The sequence below is a fragment of the Lingula anatina genome, chromosome 8 (assembly GCF_051362555.1).
Source record: "Lingula anatina isolate TDL-2025a chromosome 8, LinAna3.0, whole genome shotgun sequence".
NCBI lineage: Eukaryota > Metazoa > Brachiopoda > Lingulata > Lingulida > Lingulidae > Lingula > Lingula anatina.
Genome location: NC_141774.1, coordinates 10,230,883 through 10,249,434, shown reverse-complemented (window position 1 = coordinate 10,249,434; position 18,552 = coordinate 10,230,883). Strand labels below are relative to the sequence as shown.

Genomic DNA, 18,552 nt, shown 5'->3' with positions numbered 1-18,552 from the left:
AGTGGTCAATCTTACTAAAACGCAGGTTGAGTTCGAAAATAAGCATAATCGGGCCATTACTTAGGAAGTTATACTGTTTTTTCACATTTCCTCAGATTCAATTATTAGGCATGTTAACAGTCTCATTATTTAACTAATAAGATGCCTAAAAGTGTTTGTTTGATATTTCCTGCATCTTTACAACATTGTTAGTTGATTATGTAAAAAACATGGTAAACTTGTTATCATGTATTGTGTAATAAAGTGTCAAAAATGGAAATAAACTCATATCATTGCAGTTTGTCAGATTCAATCATCCACTATGTTCAGAATCTCAGAATGGAGGAAATTGGACATTTAACACTGTTCTATTGATACTTTTACCATCTCATCAATTTTCTCAGTTGATCATATAAAAATGGCAGTAAAATGTTTATTTTGTTTTATGTTAAAAAAGTGTTAAAAATGGAAATAAACCCATTTCAGAACAGTGCTGTCTTGTTTACATTTTGGCATTATCAAGGCGTGACTTTGAAGTTCCATGGGCCTGAAGACCTTTGCTAGTCACATTTTCTGAATATCTGTGATACAAATATTTTATAATTAAAAATTGATGGTCATTAAGCTGTTAAACATTATGTAATATTGCATCAAAATTTGAAGAAACCCCCATTTTGGGCACTGCTTCCATGATGACCATTTAAGGAAAATCATGTCACTTACTGTTCTCAAACTTACAGGAAAGAAACATGGGACTAAAATACAGCTTCAGTAGGCAATGCAGTCTTTTTTTTTTTTTTTTTTTTTTTTTTTTTTTTTTTTTTTTTTTTTTTGCAGTTAAACAGTTTTTTGTGAAAATTTAATTTTTCACATATTGGCATTTTCAAGGTGTGACTTTAAAGTTCCATGATCTTGAAGACTTTTGCTTGTCACATTTTCTGAATGTCCATGTTACTAATATTTTATTAATAACATTTGATTGTCATTATGCTGTTAAACATTATGTAATGTTGCATCAAAATTTGAAGAAACCCCTATTTTGGGCACTGCTCCTATGATGACCATTTAAGGGAAATCATGTCACTTACTGTTCTCAAACTTACAGGAAAGAAACATGGGTCTAACATACAGCTTCAATAGGCAACGCAGTCTGTTTGGTAAATTTTTATGACAATTTAACAGTTTTTTGTGAAAATTCAATTTTTCACTTATTTGCATCTTTATTTTCTGTTCTTTGTCTGTACATTTGACAGCTTTGCTGCCTTGTTTTCATATTTTCATAGTTTTTATGTGATGATGATTTATGTGATGGTGGTATTGTCTGCATAGTTGTATCTGTATACTGACTTTGACTACAAAGTAAAATTTATCATTGTGTTCACAGAGACAAAAAAAATCAGGGAGGCCTTTCTGTGATGAATGAATGAGGTGTCTTTGTCTGAGCCATGAAATATTGCAGTATTACAACTCACTGTTGCTCTTAACAGTTGCTTGTTATTGTCATAACTTGTAAATTTTTCTCCAAAACCCCTTTTCTAGCTATAATGTGGCATACACTTTCACAGTATTAGCTATGTGCAATCAGACAAAATTTAAGGTATTCAGCAGGCATTTGTGGCCATTTATGCCATACCAAGCTTACAACTGCAAGAAAGTCTGCCAATTCTGCTTAGGCCCCATTCAGATCGAGAAAGGCCGAGTGCTAGCTTAATCCTGTAATGGTCTCTACGCCTTTCATACGCCTCCCCATGCGTCTTGCCTCTTCTGGTTGAATTGGGCCGAGATTTAATTATTCAGTATTTTGCCCCTGCAGGGACGACACGTGGGGAGGCGTGTGAGGAGTGGAGAGACCATTAAGTGGTTTTCCTTTCATGTAGGTCTGCTATATTTAGGTCGCGGCCAAGCTATCACTCGGCTCTTCTCGATCTGAAGGGGCCTTATTCTGTTTATCTCATTGCATATAGCTAATTGCAATTTTAAGTGTATGGAAGGAAATGCTATGTAATAAACGTAAAAGGGGTTTCTCAAGAAAAGTTTGGGTGATAATATTTTTATTCGTGGACGCCTGGATGAATATCTGGTAACAACCCCATGAGCCACCCCCTGAAAATTTTACTAGTACTAGTGCCTGCAGGTAAAAAACATTCAAGTTTCTTCAGAAGCACTTTACTGAATGATTACTATACTTGTGGCTCATTCCCAGTGAAACTATCCTTCTACATGCAACGTTAGAGAGCATTCACGTCGAGAAGAGCTGAGGTCATTGAAAGTCATTGAGAGACCATTTAAAGATAAGGCAGTCTTCCTTTCATGTAGGTCCGCCATATTTAGGTCTCGGCCTTGCTAGACCTCGGCTCTTCTCGATGTGAATGCTCCCTTAGTTTCATTGGGAATGAGCCCTTAGACTTTTGGTCAGAAAAATGGCCTCATTTGTTTTAATGATGGCGTGATAAAAGTGCCACATGTAGATGTAGATCTGAGTAGAGATTAATGAGAAAACAACATCTTTATTCACATTTTCTTTGGGTATATTCTGATGGTAATCTAAATGGACCTGTCAGTTTAATAATGGACACTTATTCTAGTCCTAAACCCTTTTAGAGAGATAACAACTCTTTATGTGAGATTCAAAATTCCACAATAAGTTCATTGTAAACAACCCATAGAAATGCCAGTATTATCAATCCTGTGTTCATAGCAATTATTTTGAAGTCTGTGCTTGCCATCAGACCATGTAAACCTTCAAAAATGGCTACCCTACCTAAAATCCCTAAGGAAATTATTACAAAACAGAAAATAAATAAATAAATAAATAAATAAATAAATAAATAAATAAATAATAATTGACTAGCTTTGAATGTCAGAACAGATACATTAACCATTGGTAAGCATGGGAACTTTGCCTTTGCCCAAGGAAAATCCATTTTATGGATCATTTCCCACCAAAATGAAGAGTTGCTGTCATTTTAAGTCAGATAAGAATCAAGTAGCCTTGTCCAGCCCTGCCCTGATATGGTTGTTTAAATTTTACAATGTATTTTTTGCCGTGTGTGTCCTTCTTAGCGTGTCCATGTGTGTTTGCATGTTCGTGTTTGTGTACACGTGTGTCTTAGACTGGGTTCCCATGCCTAGATTGATCCATCTGGATCGCCCTAACTCCCTGGGGAGTCTCACTAAATTGCTAGGGGGAGTCATTGGGTGGTAAAATACACATTTTAAATTTTTTTATTTTCTCGTGAAAATTTTCACCTGCAAACTAACAAAAAGTGCCAATGTATCTTCCATTATGCATACTATAAGATAAAAGTTATATACTCAAATAAAATAAGATTCATAAAGTTTTGTGAGGGGAAGTCAAAATTTCATGGGGGGAGTCACATTTTCATTCTGAAAATTTGACTGGGGGAGTCAGATTTTCATGGGAGTCATATGTCCATGTTACACCGGCTTGCAAAGGACAGACACCTTACACCCCTTCACTTAGTACAACCCACACACCCCACAGTCAGTAATGGGCAGTGCCACTTAGAGTGAGTAGTTCATTTCACACAGCAGACATCACCCAAGGAAGAAGCAAGAACTTAGGAAGCGGTACAAAAAAGGACATAAAATTGTAAGTTTAATGCTTTACTTATACTTTATTCTCAACTGTCATGTTGTATTGTCGCTATTAAGTTTATTCATGTATATGGAGGAGTTAATATTTGGTTTTTGGGCACATATGTACTGTGGTTTTTGCAGAAGTAAAGATTAGGGTGTGGACATGTACAATTTCAAATGCAGTGCGGTAACTTGCACTGTCATATTTCATGCATATTATTGTATTATTGGAGGCAGTTTGTCATTTGTTAATTTACTTTCTTTGTCTCCCTTGTTGGGCTGCAAGTAGCTTGCCATCTGTTTTCTTTATTATTGAATTTTATTCACTTGCATTAATATTTTAAGTTTTATCTATTTAAATTTCTTTATATATATACATAATGTGCTGTAAGCTTCAAAGGTTTTTGGTCAGTTATTTAAGCATATTTTTGGTCTTTTTATTTCAGATTTGTACCTTACATATTGTCACACAAGTTTGTGTAAACAAGCAGCAGTAATAAAGCGTATTAGTACAAATATACAGTGTTTCCTCCTTTTGTATTGCTCGTAGTGTCACCTGTCACATGACTTATGTCTGTCACGCCTACTGAATCACCTAAAGATAATTACGCCCGATTAGCTTTACTAGGTGTGAAAGACGAGTTGACATTAATTTAGTGAGACTCCCCAGGAAGATAGAATAATCCAAATATCTTTGGGAATGGTCTTCTTAAATGCATGAGTAACCTTCATATTGAGCAATTTTTGTGAGTACTAAGGCATGCCCTTTTCAAAATTCTTTCAGATTATTTATCAGTAATTTTTTTCAATAGTTTGATTATATCTAACAGTTTCTAGATTAGTATCATATTCAATATATTGATATTGGTAAGTAAAAAAAATCTTCGTTTATTCATTAGGTCCAAGATGGCAGACAAAAATGATGTATCAGTAATCGATAACGTATCCCAGCATCCTTCAGTTATACTCAACAAGCAAGCAGAAAAACTGGGATGTGATGTCACAGACATTAAGTTTGCCCAGCACATGGATGCAAACGATCCTCTCCGTTCTCTGAGGTTGGATTTCATCTATCCTAAAATGAAAGATTTACCAGATGGTAAGTGCCGTGAGCTTGCACTGGATGTGATTACCTTTTTAGTTGTGCTATGTGGTTGTGTCAGTCTAAATTGTGAATGCGTTAGTTGTGCCATCTGGGGTTTATAGAGGATGTGTTAGTGATTCCATCTGGTTGTGCCAGTCTTAATTGGGAATGTGTAAGTTGTGCCATCTGGTTGTGCCAGTCTGTATATTGTGAATTTGTTCTTTGTGCCAGTCATAGTAGTGTATGATGCCTTTTCAGCTCAGTTTTACTGTAAAGCTCTTTGATCTCTATGCTGGTAATTAAAATACATTAAAAATGTTTCTTGAAGTTGATCTAAGCCTTGTGGATCCAGAAGAAGAATGTATTTATTTGTGTGGAAACTCTCTGGGCCTGCAACCTAAGAGTATCAAAGAGAAGATAGAGAGGGAATTGGACAAGTGGGCAAAAATGTAGGTGGCGTTATGAACAGACAAGACCAATACATGAGAAAAATGTTATAATTTAAAGTAAAGATGGTATTGAAAGGATTGGTGATCTTTTACCATCTATTTCCATCATCCTACAATTTTGAAATTTAGATTAAAAGGAAGTTTTTAAAATATGCTGCAGTTTCAGTAAAATGAATGTGAACTCTTGTTGGAAAATGTTCTTCCACTCTAACTAGGATTTATTCATAATATTATTATTATTATTATTATTATTATTTTTTGCATTTATTATTTATAGATGTATTTTTGTGTTTCAGGGGAGTGTATGGACACTTGCAGGGAGACCTGCCCTGGGCATTTTGTGATGAATGTATTGATGAGCAGTATGCAAAACTTGTTGGTCAGTGTCTTCCTGTCTCTGATGTCATTCACAACAGCAGACAAACTAGTCAGCGAATCAAATATGGCCGACCCACTTGAATGCTTGGTGCGTAATTTCCTGTGGGTATTCTATTCAGGAGAGCATTTATGTGGGATGCCATATTTGATCCACGGACTAGTTAGTCCTCTGTTCTGAATGCGGCCTCTATCTCCTCCTTTCCACACTCTCTCTCACACACACACACACACACACAGTTAAGATTTATACATAAAGTAACCACGTTTGCCTGGGACAACCACGATAATGCATTGCCAGATAATTTCCCTGGGTCAAATATTAAAACAATGATAAGTAAGTTAATAAACAAGAGGAAATATGGTATTAAAGAATGTACTACTTTACAATACAAACAAGTATTTTTATATGATTTAGGTGCCAAAAAGGGGGAGATAGCCTTAATGAATGGATTGACTGTGAACATGCACATAATGATGGTAAGGTCACGTAGCAATAATGATGGTAAGGTCACGTAGCAAACACGTGCACACACATAGACCCCATTCCCATAGATTTTAGATCGATCTATCCCTGCGGGGAGTCTCACTAGATTACTGTCAGCTTAGCCGGCTTAAGTGTCTGTCTCGCCTACTAAAAGCTGTAAGGGGGTAATTAACTATGGCGCGCGCTCGACTGACTGCAATATAGTGTGAACATCCAGGGAGTTGGATCTATCTTACTCTCTGGATCGATCTAAAACTCTGGGAATGTACCCATACATACACTTACACATGAGCAATTCATGATTAGATTTACAGATACACATTTATGTATACGTGCTCAAAACTAATCCACAAACCATACCAAAAATAGTTATATTTTAGAAATTTTATTTATTTTTTTGCTGACTTGTAAAAGTTCAGAAAAAAAACACAGAAAGTTAAGTTGCTCATTTGTATTTTACTTTCTTTTTCCACAGATATCATTTTACAGGCCTACCCCACAGAGGTATAAGATACTGTGTGAAAGCAAAGCATTTCCTAGTGACCATGTAAGTGTTAGTGAAATGGGGGTGAGGTGAAGGATTTTTACATGGATAATGAGTGTTTTTTTTTTCTTCTTTTGTCTTATTTTTTTATTAAGTTGCTTTATTTGCTTTGTTGATTTTATGTAGTTATTTAACAATTCATTTATTTTATGTATTAATTAATTAATATTTAAGTAGCATAATTGTTGTTGTTGTAATCACAAACTATTTTTTCACCGAATAAATGATATTCCAATTTGAAGTACTGTAAGAATTATCTGAATAGAAATGAAATCATTGATCAACACAGTACAGTTAAAGGCAAGTTCTTTTTTTTTGTTTTAGTACATGTTTGAATCTCAGATACGACTGCGTGGATATGATCCAGCAGCAGCCATGATTTGCATGGAACCAAGAGAGGTAAGCTTGTCTTCTGTCACAGTAACATCTGGTGTCTGTCTTGTATGTCTTATCGCAGTGACATCTGGTGTCAGCATTGTACAATATATTGCATCAATTTAGTATTTTTTATTTTATTTTATTCTAAAGAAGCAAAATGATTTATAAAAGAAAGAAAATTGTAATACAGCTAAATCGCCTCTTATAGGGTGAGGAAACATTGCGCACAGAAGACATTATCGCCAAAATAGAGCAGGAAGGAGACGGCATTGCTCTGGTGTGTTTTCCTGGGGTGCAGTATTACACAGGGCAGTTCTTCAATGTGGCAGCTATAACTAAGGCAGGGCATGCTAAAGTGAGTATTCATTTGATAATTACTCAATATTTACCAACAACATGAATCAATAATTTTATACTCCCCCCGGCCCCCCAATCCATTAAAATTTTTGCACTACCGCCTCTGTTCCCTAAAAGGGGGTTTACCAGATTGTGTGGTTGCCAGTACCACACAATTGTCAGATCCAAATCCAGAGATATTTTCTGAAAGTCTTCCAAGTTACCTTTGTTGATCCATCCTCCATTTTTGACCATCTTCCTACAGAAAAAAAATTAGATACCTGTCAAGAAGTCGGCCCAGTAGACGGCCTCAATCTGCACCTCAGTGTTAACTGTAGGTTTTTTTCATCTGCTCCAGGTCCATTTCAGTGACTATTAATATGAACACATCATTGGTATCATTCCTACATTTCAGGGGTGTGTGGTAGGCTTTGACATGGCCCATGCTGCGGGAAATGTTCCTCTTTATCTCCATGACTGGGGTGTGGATTTCGCCTGCTGGTGCTCTTATAAGGTAAGGACGACCTCGCAGAGAAATTGAATATTACCTGTGGTTGCATTTAAAACTGGACTTTGTCCAGTTCAGATTACTGTACTTCCAGACCATCTGGCCCCTGCATTGTACCAAATCACATATGAAACCTCACCATGCCTGGTAAATTAAGATTTCACATAAAGGGGATAACAATTGTTCACTTTGGCCCCCCAAAAAATGTTTTTCCTAGGGCAAATGAAATTTTTCCGATACTTACCAGTAGTTAATGAATGACAAAGTTTGATTTTTTGTAGTAGTCTCTTAAGTGATTATTAAAGGGGCTAGCCATGTATGGAGTTTACGTGCTCTGATGACAATTGTGATAACTGTAGTTTTGGGGGTAAAACAGAATTTATTATATTTCTATGAGTTGTTAATAACGTATATATTGTGAAATACGAACCAAAAAGAGATGTTATCACTTTAATCATTCTGGTAACATCAGGCTGCATCTAGTTTAACTACAGTGAATTTTAAAGTATAATAGTTTTAAGGAGTCCTATTTGATATACAAAACATATTGCCGTACAACATATAATAAAGTGGGAGAGAAAGAGAGAGTGAGACTGGAGGATAGACAGATTTATGTAAGTAGGAGAGAAAGAAACAATTTTGGAAGAAAATGAGTGGGAAATTTAACTTAACGTTTATTTAATATAGAATAGAATAAATAAAAAATATAATATAAAAGATTTAATTTAACATTTAAAATACACACATACATGCCTTTACCTTCCTCAGTACATGAATGGAGGTGCTGGAGCCATAGCAGGTGCCTTCATACACCAGAAACACATGAACAATGACTACCCCAAGCTCCTGGGATGGTGGGGACACAAAATAGCCACCAGATTCACCATGGACAACAGTAAGTAATCTCTCTCTTTCTCTCTCTCTCTCTCTTTACACACACACAGGCTGGCGGTACATATGGTTTTAGTCCCGATCAGCATTCGTCGCCAAGTCATTGTTATTGCTTCTCCTAAACTACAGGAGCCCCTTTTCTTGTATGTAGGTCACATATAATTTCAACTTGTTCTATGAGAATTTTGGGCTTTGATGGTGCTTAAGTCTAGGGTCATCTTTCATTTCTGTGAGGTTGGGGTCTTGTCCAACAAAAGCTATTTTCTTTCAGTAGATAGAGTGGAGTTGTCATTCTTTGCAATACATCTTGTCCAGTACCCACTCATTTGTCTTTTCTATTTCCAGCTAATGCACAGTCATCGTCATCAGTGCTCTTCGTCCCGTGTGGGACATAAGGCCACAGTCACTTCTTTCCATTTGGCCCTGTCTCTGGCTACATCTGCATATCTGAGGCTGGAAAAAGTTTTTCCATCAATTGTAATGCTTCCTTTGAAATTATCAAGAGCTTCTCTCATAATTTGTCTGAAGTATATGTTGAATAAGTAGGGGGGGGGGATGCAGCCTTGTCTATCACCTTGTCCAATGTTGAACCAATCTGTCAAACCATGAGTAGTCCGCACAGTAGCATTTTGAACTTTGTAGTTTGTCTATCTACTAAAAACAGTTCAGCAATGTCATGTCTGTCTAATAAATTCTGGGGTTTGTCTCCCCATTTCTTGTATGTGGGTCACATATAATCTTAACTCAATCCATGTGAATTTTGGGCTTTTTTGGTGTGTGGGTCTAGGTGTGGCATTTGTCACAATGCACCTTGTCCAAAATTGGCAAAATTTAATGCTGAACATCTCCCAAGCTGAAAGAATAAAAATTTCTGAAAATTTCTGAAGATGGCTGACTGAAAGTCATATGTGGAGATTTCAAATATGCTCTTCTTATGTGAAAATTTTCTTAACCTTGAGATTTTTTTTTGCAAAAAAGAACAATTATTTGTGCCAATCTTCAGAAACTACACAGACCTAACCTATAATATTATGGGCAGGCATTGTCCTTAGGATCATCTTTTATTTCTGTGAGTTTGGGGTCAGTCCGTGCATTTTCTCGGGAGAAGCAACCATTAGATGCTGAAACTGAAAACTCTCTCTCATTCTGAAACTGTTAATGCTAGAGAACTTGTTTATTCTGCATATGGTAGAACTTGTCAAGCCCAACACTGGAGGTGGTGTCCATTTTTTTGTTTTCCATATGGTTTGAGTTACTCTGTATCAAAAAGTACAGTGTAGTGGTGAGAGTAAAATGTGAAATGCAGAAATATCCATGAAATCTCAAATGTCTGGAAAAGATAACAGACCAACTTTATGATCCATTACACTTGTATAACTAACAATCACAATAATGAAATAAATAAAGTAAAGGGATAAAGTAGTTTTATTTTTTTAATGAATAAAAAACATTTTATTGACACAAATTCGCAATCACGTTTATATATAAGGTCATTAAAACTAATTCTATATCTCATCAATGCCAGGTGTTAATTTACTGTTTTATGTGCCTGGATATCAAAAGGTAAGTTTTCCTTCTGTTTTCATTTTAAGATCTTCCCGACTCGTTTTCTGAAGTTCTTTACATTTCAACTCTTAAGTCTTTCACAGTGAACGATTTTCTTTGTCTATCTCGTCATCATCTGACAGAAGGCTTGGTACGTACTGCTGTGGCCCTCCAATCAACTCTGTCCTGCGCCAGTCTGTAAGAATCCACAAAGTTTCTTACACACACACACACACACACACACACATTCTCTTTCTCTCTCTCCCACGCAAATACACACACACACTATCTCTCATACACACACACTGTATACATTCTCTCTCTCACACACACATACATACGCGCAGTACATACACGCGCATACTCCCTCCCTCTCTCTCTCTCTCTCTTACACACACACGCTGGCGGTACATATGGTTTTAGTCAAGTCATTGTTACCGCATCTCCTCCTAAACTGCAAGAGCCCCTTTATCCATTTGTTGTATGTAGGCCTCATATAATCTCAACTTGATCTATGTGAATTTTGGGCTTTGTTGGTCCATGTGTTATTAGGAATGTCAAATGTCTCTGTCAGAATTTCTACCTTCGCATCCTTTCGTCCTTGTTTTAGTGGTTGAAAGCACTCTTTGGGTATCCTAGATCCCTACAGTGAGTTGCTATAAATTTTTTGGTGTGTCTCTTATATATCATAGTCAGCACACAATACAACCACCCACAGCACAGTCCAAGATTCCACTACTTTTCACCAGTGTTCCGACATTCACTGTAACTCTCCCCACCATCCTCTTCCATCCTTGACCTAGAGCTGCCACATTCACCATCACCATCACTCCCAGCTGCTATACTACTCCTTTACTGCATGTCATCTTTATCACCACACTCCAGACATATGTCATAACTCTAACCATCTTCTTCCATTCTTGACCTAGAGCTGCCATATTCACCATCACCATCACTCCTAGCTGCTATACTACTTCCTTACTGTATGTCATCTTTATCACCACACTCCAGACATATGTCATAACTCTAACCATCTTCTTCCATCCTTGACCTAGAGCTGCCACATTCACCATCACCATCACTGCCAGCTGCTATACTACTCCTTTACTGCATGTCATCTTTATCACCACACTCCAGACATATGTCATAACTCTAACCATCCTCTTCCATCTTGACCTAGAGCTGCCACATTCACCATCACCATCACTCCCAGCTGCTATACTACTCCTTTACTGCATGTCATCTTTATCACCACACTCCAGACATATGTCATAACTCTAACCATCCTCTTCCATCTTGACCTAGAGCTGCCACATTCACCATCACCATCACTCCTAGCTGCTATACTACTTCCTTACCGCATGTCATCTTTATCACCACACTCCAGACATATGTCATAAAACTAATCATCTTCCATCCTTGACCTAGAGCTGCCATATTCAACATCACTCCCACTCCCATCTTGTGTATAAGACGCACATTGTGACGTGACCTGTGATCTCAGTGTTATCCTGTGGTGAATATCAGCCAGTTTACCAGGGTAGCAATCTGTACTACATTCTCGGCCGGACTTGGCTGCATCTTCTTCTGTCATGTGGCTTCATTTTAGTCCCTTATATCTCTAAAACTGGCAGAGAACTGTTTAACTTGAATAGGAAGATTTATATATATTCCTGGTAGTGCAGCATAATAACCCTGTAGTGACTATTGTAATCTTTGGGGTCTTCTACTTCCAGTTTGTGACAGTATTTACAAAGCAACAGTGTTTCATCCCAAACATTTACTTCATACGTTGCTTTTTCCTCACATAGATTAAAGTTTCTCCTTGGATTTACACACACACACACACACACACACACACACACACTCTTACACACACGCTGGCGGTACATATGGTTTTAGTCAAGTCATTGTTACTTTTCCTCCTAAACTGCAAGAGCCCCTATATCCATTTGTTGTATGTAGGCCTCATCTCAACTGTAGGCCTAATCTCAACTCGATCTATGACCCAAAAGCTTATAGCAACTCAATGTAGGATACCCATAGCATGCTCTCAACCACTGAGACCAGGACAGAAGGATGTGAAAGTAGAAATTCTTACAGAGACATTTGACATTTCTAAAAACGTAGCTGCTATACTACTTCCTTACCGCATGTCATCTTTATCACCACACTCCAGACATATGTCATAACTCTAACCATCTTCCATTCTTGACCTAGAGCTGCCATATTCACCATCACCATCACTCCCAGCGGCTGTACTACTCCCTTACCGCATGTCATCTTTATAACCACACTCCAGACATATGTCATAACTCTAACCATCTTCTTCCATCCTTGACCTAGAGCTGCCACATTCACCATCACCATCACTCCTAGCTGCTATACTACTTCCTTACCGCATGTCAACTTTATCACCACACTCCAGACATATGTCATAACTCTAACCATCTTCTTCCATCCTTGACCTAGAGCTGCCATATTCACCATCACCATCACTCCCAGCGGCTGTACTACTCCCTTACCGCATGTCATCTTTATAACCACACTCCAGACATATGTCATAACTCTAACCATCTTCTTCCATCCTTGACCTAGAGCTGCCACATTCACCATCACCATCACTGCCAGCTGCTATACTACTTCCTTACTGTATGTCATCTTTATCACCACACTCCAGACATATGTCATAACTCTAACCATCTTCTTCCATCCTTGACCTAGAGCTGCCACATTCACCATCACCATCACTGCCAGCTGCTATACTACTTCCTTACTGTATGTCATCTTTATCACCACACTCCAGACATATGTCATAACTCTAACCATCTTCTTCCATCCTTGACCTAGAGCTGCCACATTCACCATCACCATCACTGCCAGCTGCTATACTACTTCCTTACTGTATGTCATCTTTATCACCACACTCCAGACATATGTCATAACTCTAACCATCTTCTTCCATCCTTGACCTAGAGCTGACACATTCACCATCACCATCACTCCCAGCTGCTATACTACTCCTTTACTGCATGTCATCTTTATCACCACACTCCAGACATATGTCATAACTCTAACCATCCTCTTCCATCTTGACCTAGAGCTGCCACATTCACCATCACCATCACTCCTAGCTGGTATACTACTTCCTTACCGCATGTCATCTTTATCACCACACTCCAGACATATGTCATAAAACTAATCATCTTCCATCCTTGACCTAGAGCTGCCATATTCAACATCACTCCCACTCCCATCTTGTGTATAAGACGCACATTGTGACGTGACCTGTGATCTCAGTGTTATCCTGTGGTGAATATCAGCCAGTTTACCAGGGTAGCAATCTGTACTACATTCTCGGCCGGACTTGGCTGCATCTTCTTCTGTCATGTGGCTTCATTTTAGTCCCTTATATCTCTAAAACTGGCAGAGAACTGTTTAACTTGAATAGGAAGATTTATATATATTCCTGGTAGTGCAGCATAATAACCCTGTAGTGACTATTGTAATCTTTGGGGTCTTCTACTTCCAGTTTGTGACAGTATTTACAAAGCAACAGTGTTTCATCCCAAACATTTACTTCATACGTTGCTTTTTCCTCACATAGATTAAAGTTTCTCCTTGGATTTACACACACACACACACACACACACACACACACACACACTCTTACACACACGCTGGCGGTACATATGGTTTTAGTCAAGTCATTGTTACTTTTCCTCCTAAACTGCAAGAGCCCCTATATCCATTTGTTGTATGTAGGCCTCATCTCAACTGTAGGCCTAATCTCAACTCGATCTATGACCCAAAAGCTTATAGCAACTCAATGTAGGATACCCATAGCATGCTCTCAACCACTGAGACCAGGACAGAAGGATGTGAAAGTAGAAATTCTTACAGAGACATTTGACATTTCTAAAAACGTAGCTGCTATACTACTTCCTTACCGCATGTCATCTTTATCACCACACTCCAGACATATGTCATAACTCTAACCATCTTCTTCCATTCTTGACCTAGAGCTGCCATATTCACCATCACCATCACTCCCAGCGGCTGTACTACTCCCTTACCGCATGTCATCTTTATAACCAAACTCCAGACATATGTCATAACTCTAACCATCTTCTTCCATCCTTGACCTAGAGCTGCCACATTCACCATCACCATCACTCCTAGCTGCTATACTACTTCCTTACCGCATGTCAACTTTATCACCACACTCCAGACATATGTCATAACTCTAACCATCTTCTTCCATCCTTGACCTAGAGCTGCCATATTCACCATCACCATCACTCCCAGCGGCTGTACTACTCCCTTACCGCATGTCATCTTTATAACCACACTCCAGACATATGTCATAACTCTAACCATCTTCTTCCATCCTTGACCTAGAGCTGCCACATTCACCATCACCATCACTGCCAGCTGCTATACTACTTCCTTACTGTATGTCGTCTGTGCTGACAGGATGGAGACTATCCTGCGTTGGCTTGCCTTACTGCCTGTGTGATTATAAATGTCACAGGTGGAACACAGTCGAACTATATAACATATTTTGCAGCCTAAGCATGCTATTGTAGCTACTCCCTTACAACCCTTCATGTTGTCCGTCTCCTTACACACATATCTTCTGTTAGAGAACTTAAATGAAGGGTTATGATCACCGTCATCCTGTGTATAAGACACACATTGTGACCTGTGATCTCAATGTTATCCTGTGGTGGATATCCACCAGTTTACCAGGGTGGCAATCTTAACTACATTCACGACAGGACATTGCTGCTGCTTCATCCGTCATGTGGCATCATTTTAGTCCCTTCTGTCTCCAACACTGTGATACAGCCATAGTTACTATTGAAGTTGAATAGGAAGTCATATACTGGCAATTACAAGTATATGCTCCAACCTTGGCAAGTGGCGAATAGGATATTGACGCTTTTTATGAGGATCTTGAAAAGGCAAAGAAAGAACTAGACCAAAGTTGGTGCGAACCATATTGATGACATTATCGGACCTCATGGAATAGGGGGAGCAAAATGAGAGGGTAGGCAATAGAATGGCCTCAGGCAAATGATTATATCATTAGTAACACCTGGTTTATGCAACCTACTAGAAGAAAATGGAAGTGGAAACAGCCTGGAGAAGATGGTGGGAAAAACCATGTTAGAAACTCCATGTTATTTGCAAAAACATACCCTGGGGCAGATTGATATACAGATCACAGACTGGTCATGGCAATATTAAGGCTCAAATTAAAAATTATTCAAAGAAGCAAACGAGCAATAAGACTGGACCTTGCACAGCTGAAGCGATTCAGACGAAAATAAGTTTGAAAGTCTAGAATGTTCTAACGAAATTGATCAAAATTGGGAAAATCTTTTAATGTGAAGAAGCAGAGGCAGCAGAAAACATATACTCAAAAAGAAAACAGAAACAAAGCAAAAATGGATGACAGAGGAAATTCTAACTCTAATGGACAAAGGAAGAGAAGCAAAGAACAACAAAGCTGAATATGAAAAACTGAATCAATAAATCAAAAACTGTAACAAAGCAAAGGAAGAATGGCTGGAAGATAAATGCAGAGAAATTGATATTCACCTAAGGTTTGACTCTCAGATTCTATACAAAAATGTTGAAGGGAAGAAAAAGAACATGTACTGCAACAGGCCTTTTAAGGAAGGCATACTTAACTGCTGGGCAAAATACATCCAGGACTTCCGAGGACGATTCCAGAGACAAAAAATTTACATTAAAGAACAACTTATGTAAGTAATGGTAGTTAGCTGAAAGAAAGAAATAGCAGACTGTAAAATTTACTCAAATGGAACGGAACTAACCCCTCTTTTGAAATGCCTAGGAACTTGCTTTGCAGCCCATGGGCACAGCGGTGGGAAATAAAATCAAGGATTGTTCAAGCAAAGGCAGCTTTTCATAATATGAAATCAGTTTTAACGAACAAACATATATCAATGATCACAAGAAAGAGAGTTTTACAATGTTATATCAAACCTATTCTTATGTATGGATGTGAAGCTTGGACCCTTAGTAGGCAAACAAAGAAGAAAATTGAAGCAACTGAAATGTAGTTTTACAGACAAATGATGCACATACCTTGGACTGATAGAAAAACAAAAAAACAGATGCCAAAAGAAAAACAGATGCCAAAAGATCGCTTTTTAACAAAATTCTAAAACTACAAGCAAAATTTTTCAGGAAAATTATGAGGAATGGGGGTCTTGAGCATCTGACCACTACAACCAAAATCAATGGGAAAAGAACCCACAAAAGACAACAGGGAAAAATCACAGACGGTGTGGTATCCTGGATGGGACTGGAGACGGTGGTTGAGATGCTGAGAGCCACTTGGGACCAAGATATGTGGAGAGACATGATCGCCAATGCTAAATTCAATATCACGGCACTGAATGATGATGATATTGAATTATTGTATTGAGATCTTGATATGCTGTCAAGATTTTTGACCTACTCCTGAAATGAATTTAAGTGGCACAGAAAGGCATCTTGTATTTCCCCACCCCAAACCTTACCATATTATATACTGACAGTCAATGAAAACACATTATTTATTTTATATTTATCAAGTAATATTTTAAGTTCCTTTGGCACATTAAGAAATAACAGTTATCGCGTGAAACATGACCCATTATTCAGTCACACAAAGTGAAATAAACGCAGAAAAGGTCATTAAAATGCAAGGTCACGTGATCAAATCTCTTTGGCCCTGCCAGCCTCCAGCATACCCAGGGCTCGCTGCCACTCTTCCAGTGTCAGGCGTGGCATCACTGATTTTTTTGTCATGTGTGATATTGGATTTGGTAACTACTTTAAATAGGCTTAATAAATCACCATTTACTGAACCTGATTCACACCAATCATGAAATGGGAAAAACGCATGATTTTGTAACGGCTGATCACAAAATCACTGAAGCAGAAATTTAAAACATCGGAGTGGTCAGCCCACTCTCTTATGACCAAACAAGTGCATTTGTACTAGTTTATATGGTTAGAATCGATTCTCGGTAAAAAGTGCAAGAAAGTTTTGTGATGTGTTTTCATTGACTGTCAGTATATAATCTTTTAATCTCATTTTCCAGAGATGGACCTGACCCCAGGGGTATATGGCTACAGGATATCCAATCCACCCTTTTTACTCTGTGCTGCCATGGAGGCCAGTTTAAATGTATGTAAAATAGATGGATACAATGTTTATTATTGTAATTTTTTTCTATGGTCAGTCTTGCAAATCTTCAAACAAGATCTTAAATTACATTCTTGTTGGTAATATAATCAATTTGATTGAATTTTTTTTCAGTTTGATAGACAGCATAAATTAAAATTATCACAAAGTTGGAGCACTTTCAGATCAGTGGACTAACAGATTCGGGGATCAGATATAACTGACCCACTTGAATGCTTGTTGGTTAATCCCAGCAGGGAATCTCTTCAGTGTGTAATCAGGAATTAAGCGGCTTTTGAATGGGAAGCCATATTTGATCTGCAGATTTTTTAGTCCACTAGTCTGAATGCATTCTTACTTTAGAAAAAAAAAACTTATCACTCACATGAAATATTTTGACATACCAACAGCCATGTTCATCAATCCTGTAGCTCTGTCACATTGAGAACTGTGAAGATGGATGCTGGCATGTAGAAACGTGAAGAATTTATGGTATCATGTGCACCAGTATGTACTGGTTAAAAATGTGCACATGAATATAACTATGTAACTGTATGATTAGGAATGAACTCGCAATATTGAAAGAAAAACTCTAACCTGATAACTACATATTAATGAAAAAGATATCACAATTATAATAATATTTAACTATGTGAGGGATATATTTTTTAAGTTAATGCCAAAATAGCTCTTAATATCTGTGCTCAATTTATAATATATAAAAATATTTGTTCACTAATCTAACTCAAGACTTTCAGATTTCCACCCAAGTTTCTCTTCTTCCTTCTCAGATCTTTGACAAAACCAACATGGAGGAACTTCGTGCCAAGTCCAAGCTGCTGACGGGATATCTGGAACTGCTACTCCAGCACCTCTACCCCAAGCCTAAAGATGGCTGCCAGAATTCTGGTCAAAAGCCCTATGTGGAGATACTGACACCAGCAGACCCTGAGCAGCGAGGTTGTCAGCTCTCTTTAGCTTTCTCTTGCTCCATAGAGGCCATGTTCAAGGAACTGACCAAACGAGGAGTGGTGGTAAGTGCAGTAATAACTCTATTACTTTGAGCAGCGTGAATTAATATCAAAATTAATGTTACCTTAAGCAAAATGTCAGGCGTGCTTCAAATTTGCAGCAAGTATGCTGCAAACTGCAATTACCTAATTATACAG

General features: G+C 37.9%; 1 protein-coding gene across 5 annotated transcripts in view; it reads left to right on the top strand.

Moving 5' to 3' along the window:
- Window positions 1-18,552, top strand: part of LOC106167795 (kynureninase) — a 28,635-nt gene that overhangs the window by 2,039 nt on the left and 8,044 nt on the right. The window contains exons 1-13 of one of the 5 annotated variants that reach the window (XM_087019197.1): window positions 3,494-3,592; window positions 4,026-4,082; window positions 4,479-4,678; window positions 4,992-5,112; window positions 5,409-5,491; window positions 5,906-5,967; window positions 6,450-6,542; window positions 6,843-6,917; window positions 7,105-7,251; window positions 7,648-7,746; window positions 8,509-8,635; window positions 17,301-17,386; window positions 18,175-18,417. In XM_087019197.1, the coding sequence (XP_086875323.1) occupies window positions 4,486-4,678; window positions 4,992-5,112; window positions 5,409-5,491; window positions 5,906-5,967; window positions 6,450-6,542; window positions 6,843-6,917; window positions 7,105-7,251; window positions 7,648-7,746; window positions 8,509-8,635; window positions 17,301-17,386; window positions 18,175-18,417 (1,329 nt within the window). In that variant the 5' untranslated portion in view covers window positions 3,494-3,592; window positions 4,026-4,082; window positions 4,479-4,485. Of the gene's footprint in view, window positions 1-3,457; window positions 3,593-4,025; window positions 4,083-4,156; window positions 4,326-4,478; window positions 4,679-4,991; window positions 5,113-5,408; window positions 5,492-5,905; window positions 5,968-6,449; window positions 6,543-6,842; window positions 6,918-7,104; window positions 7,252-7,647; window positions 7,747-8,508; window positions 8,636-17,300; window positions 17,387-18,174; window positions 18,418-18,552 lie in introns of those variants that run through there. The other 4 variants (XM_087019196.1, XM_087019193.1, XM_087019194.1 and 1 more) reach the window with 4 other exon arrangements.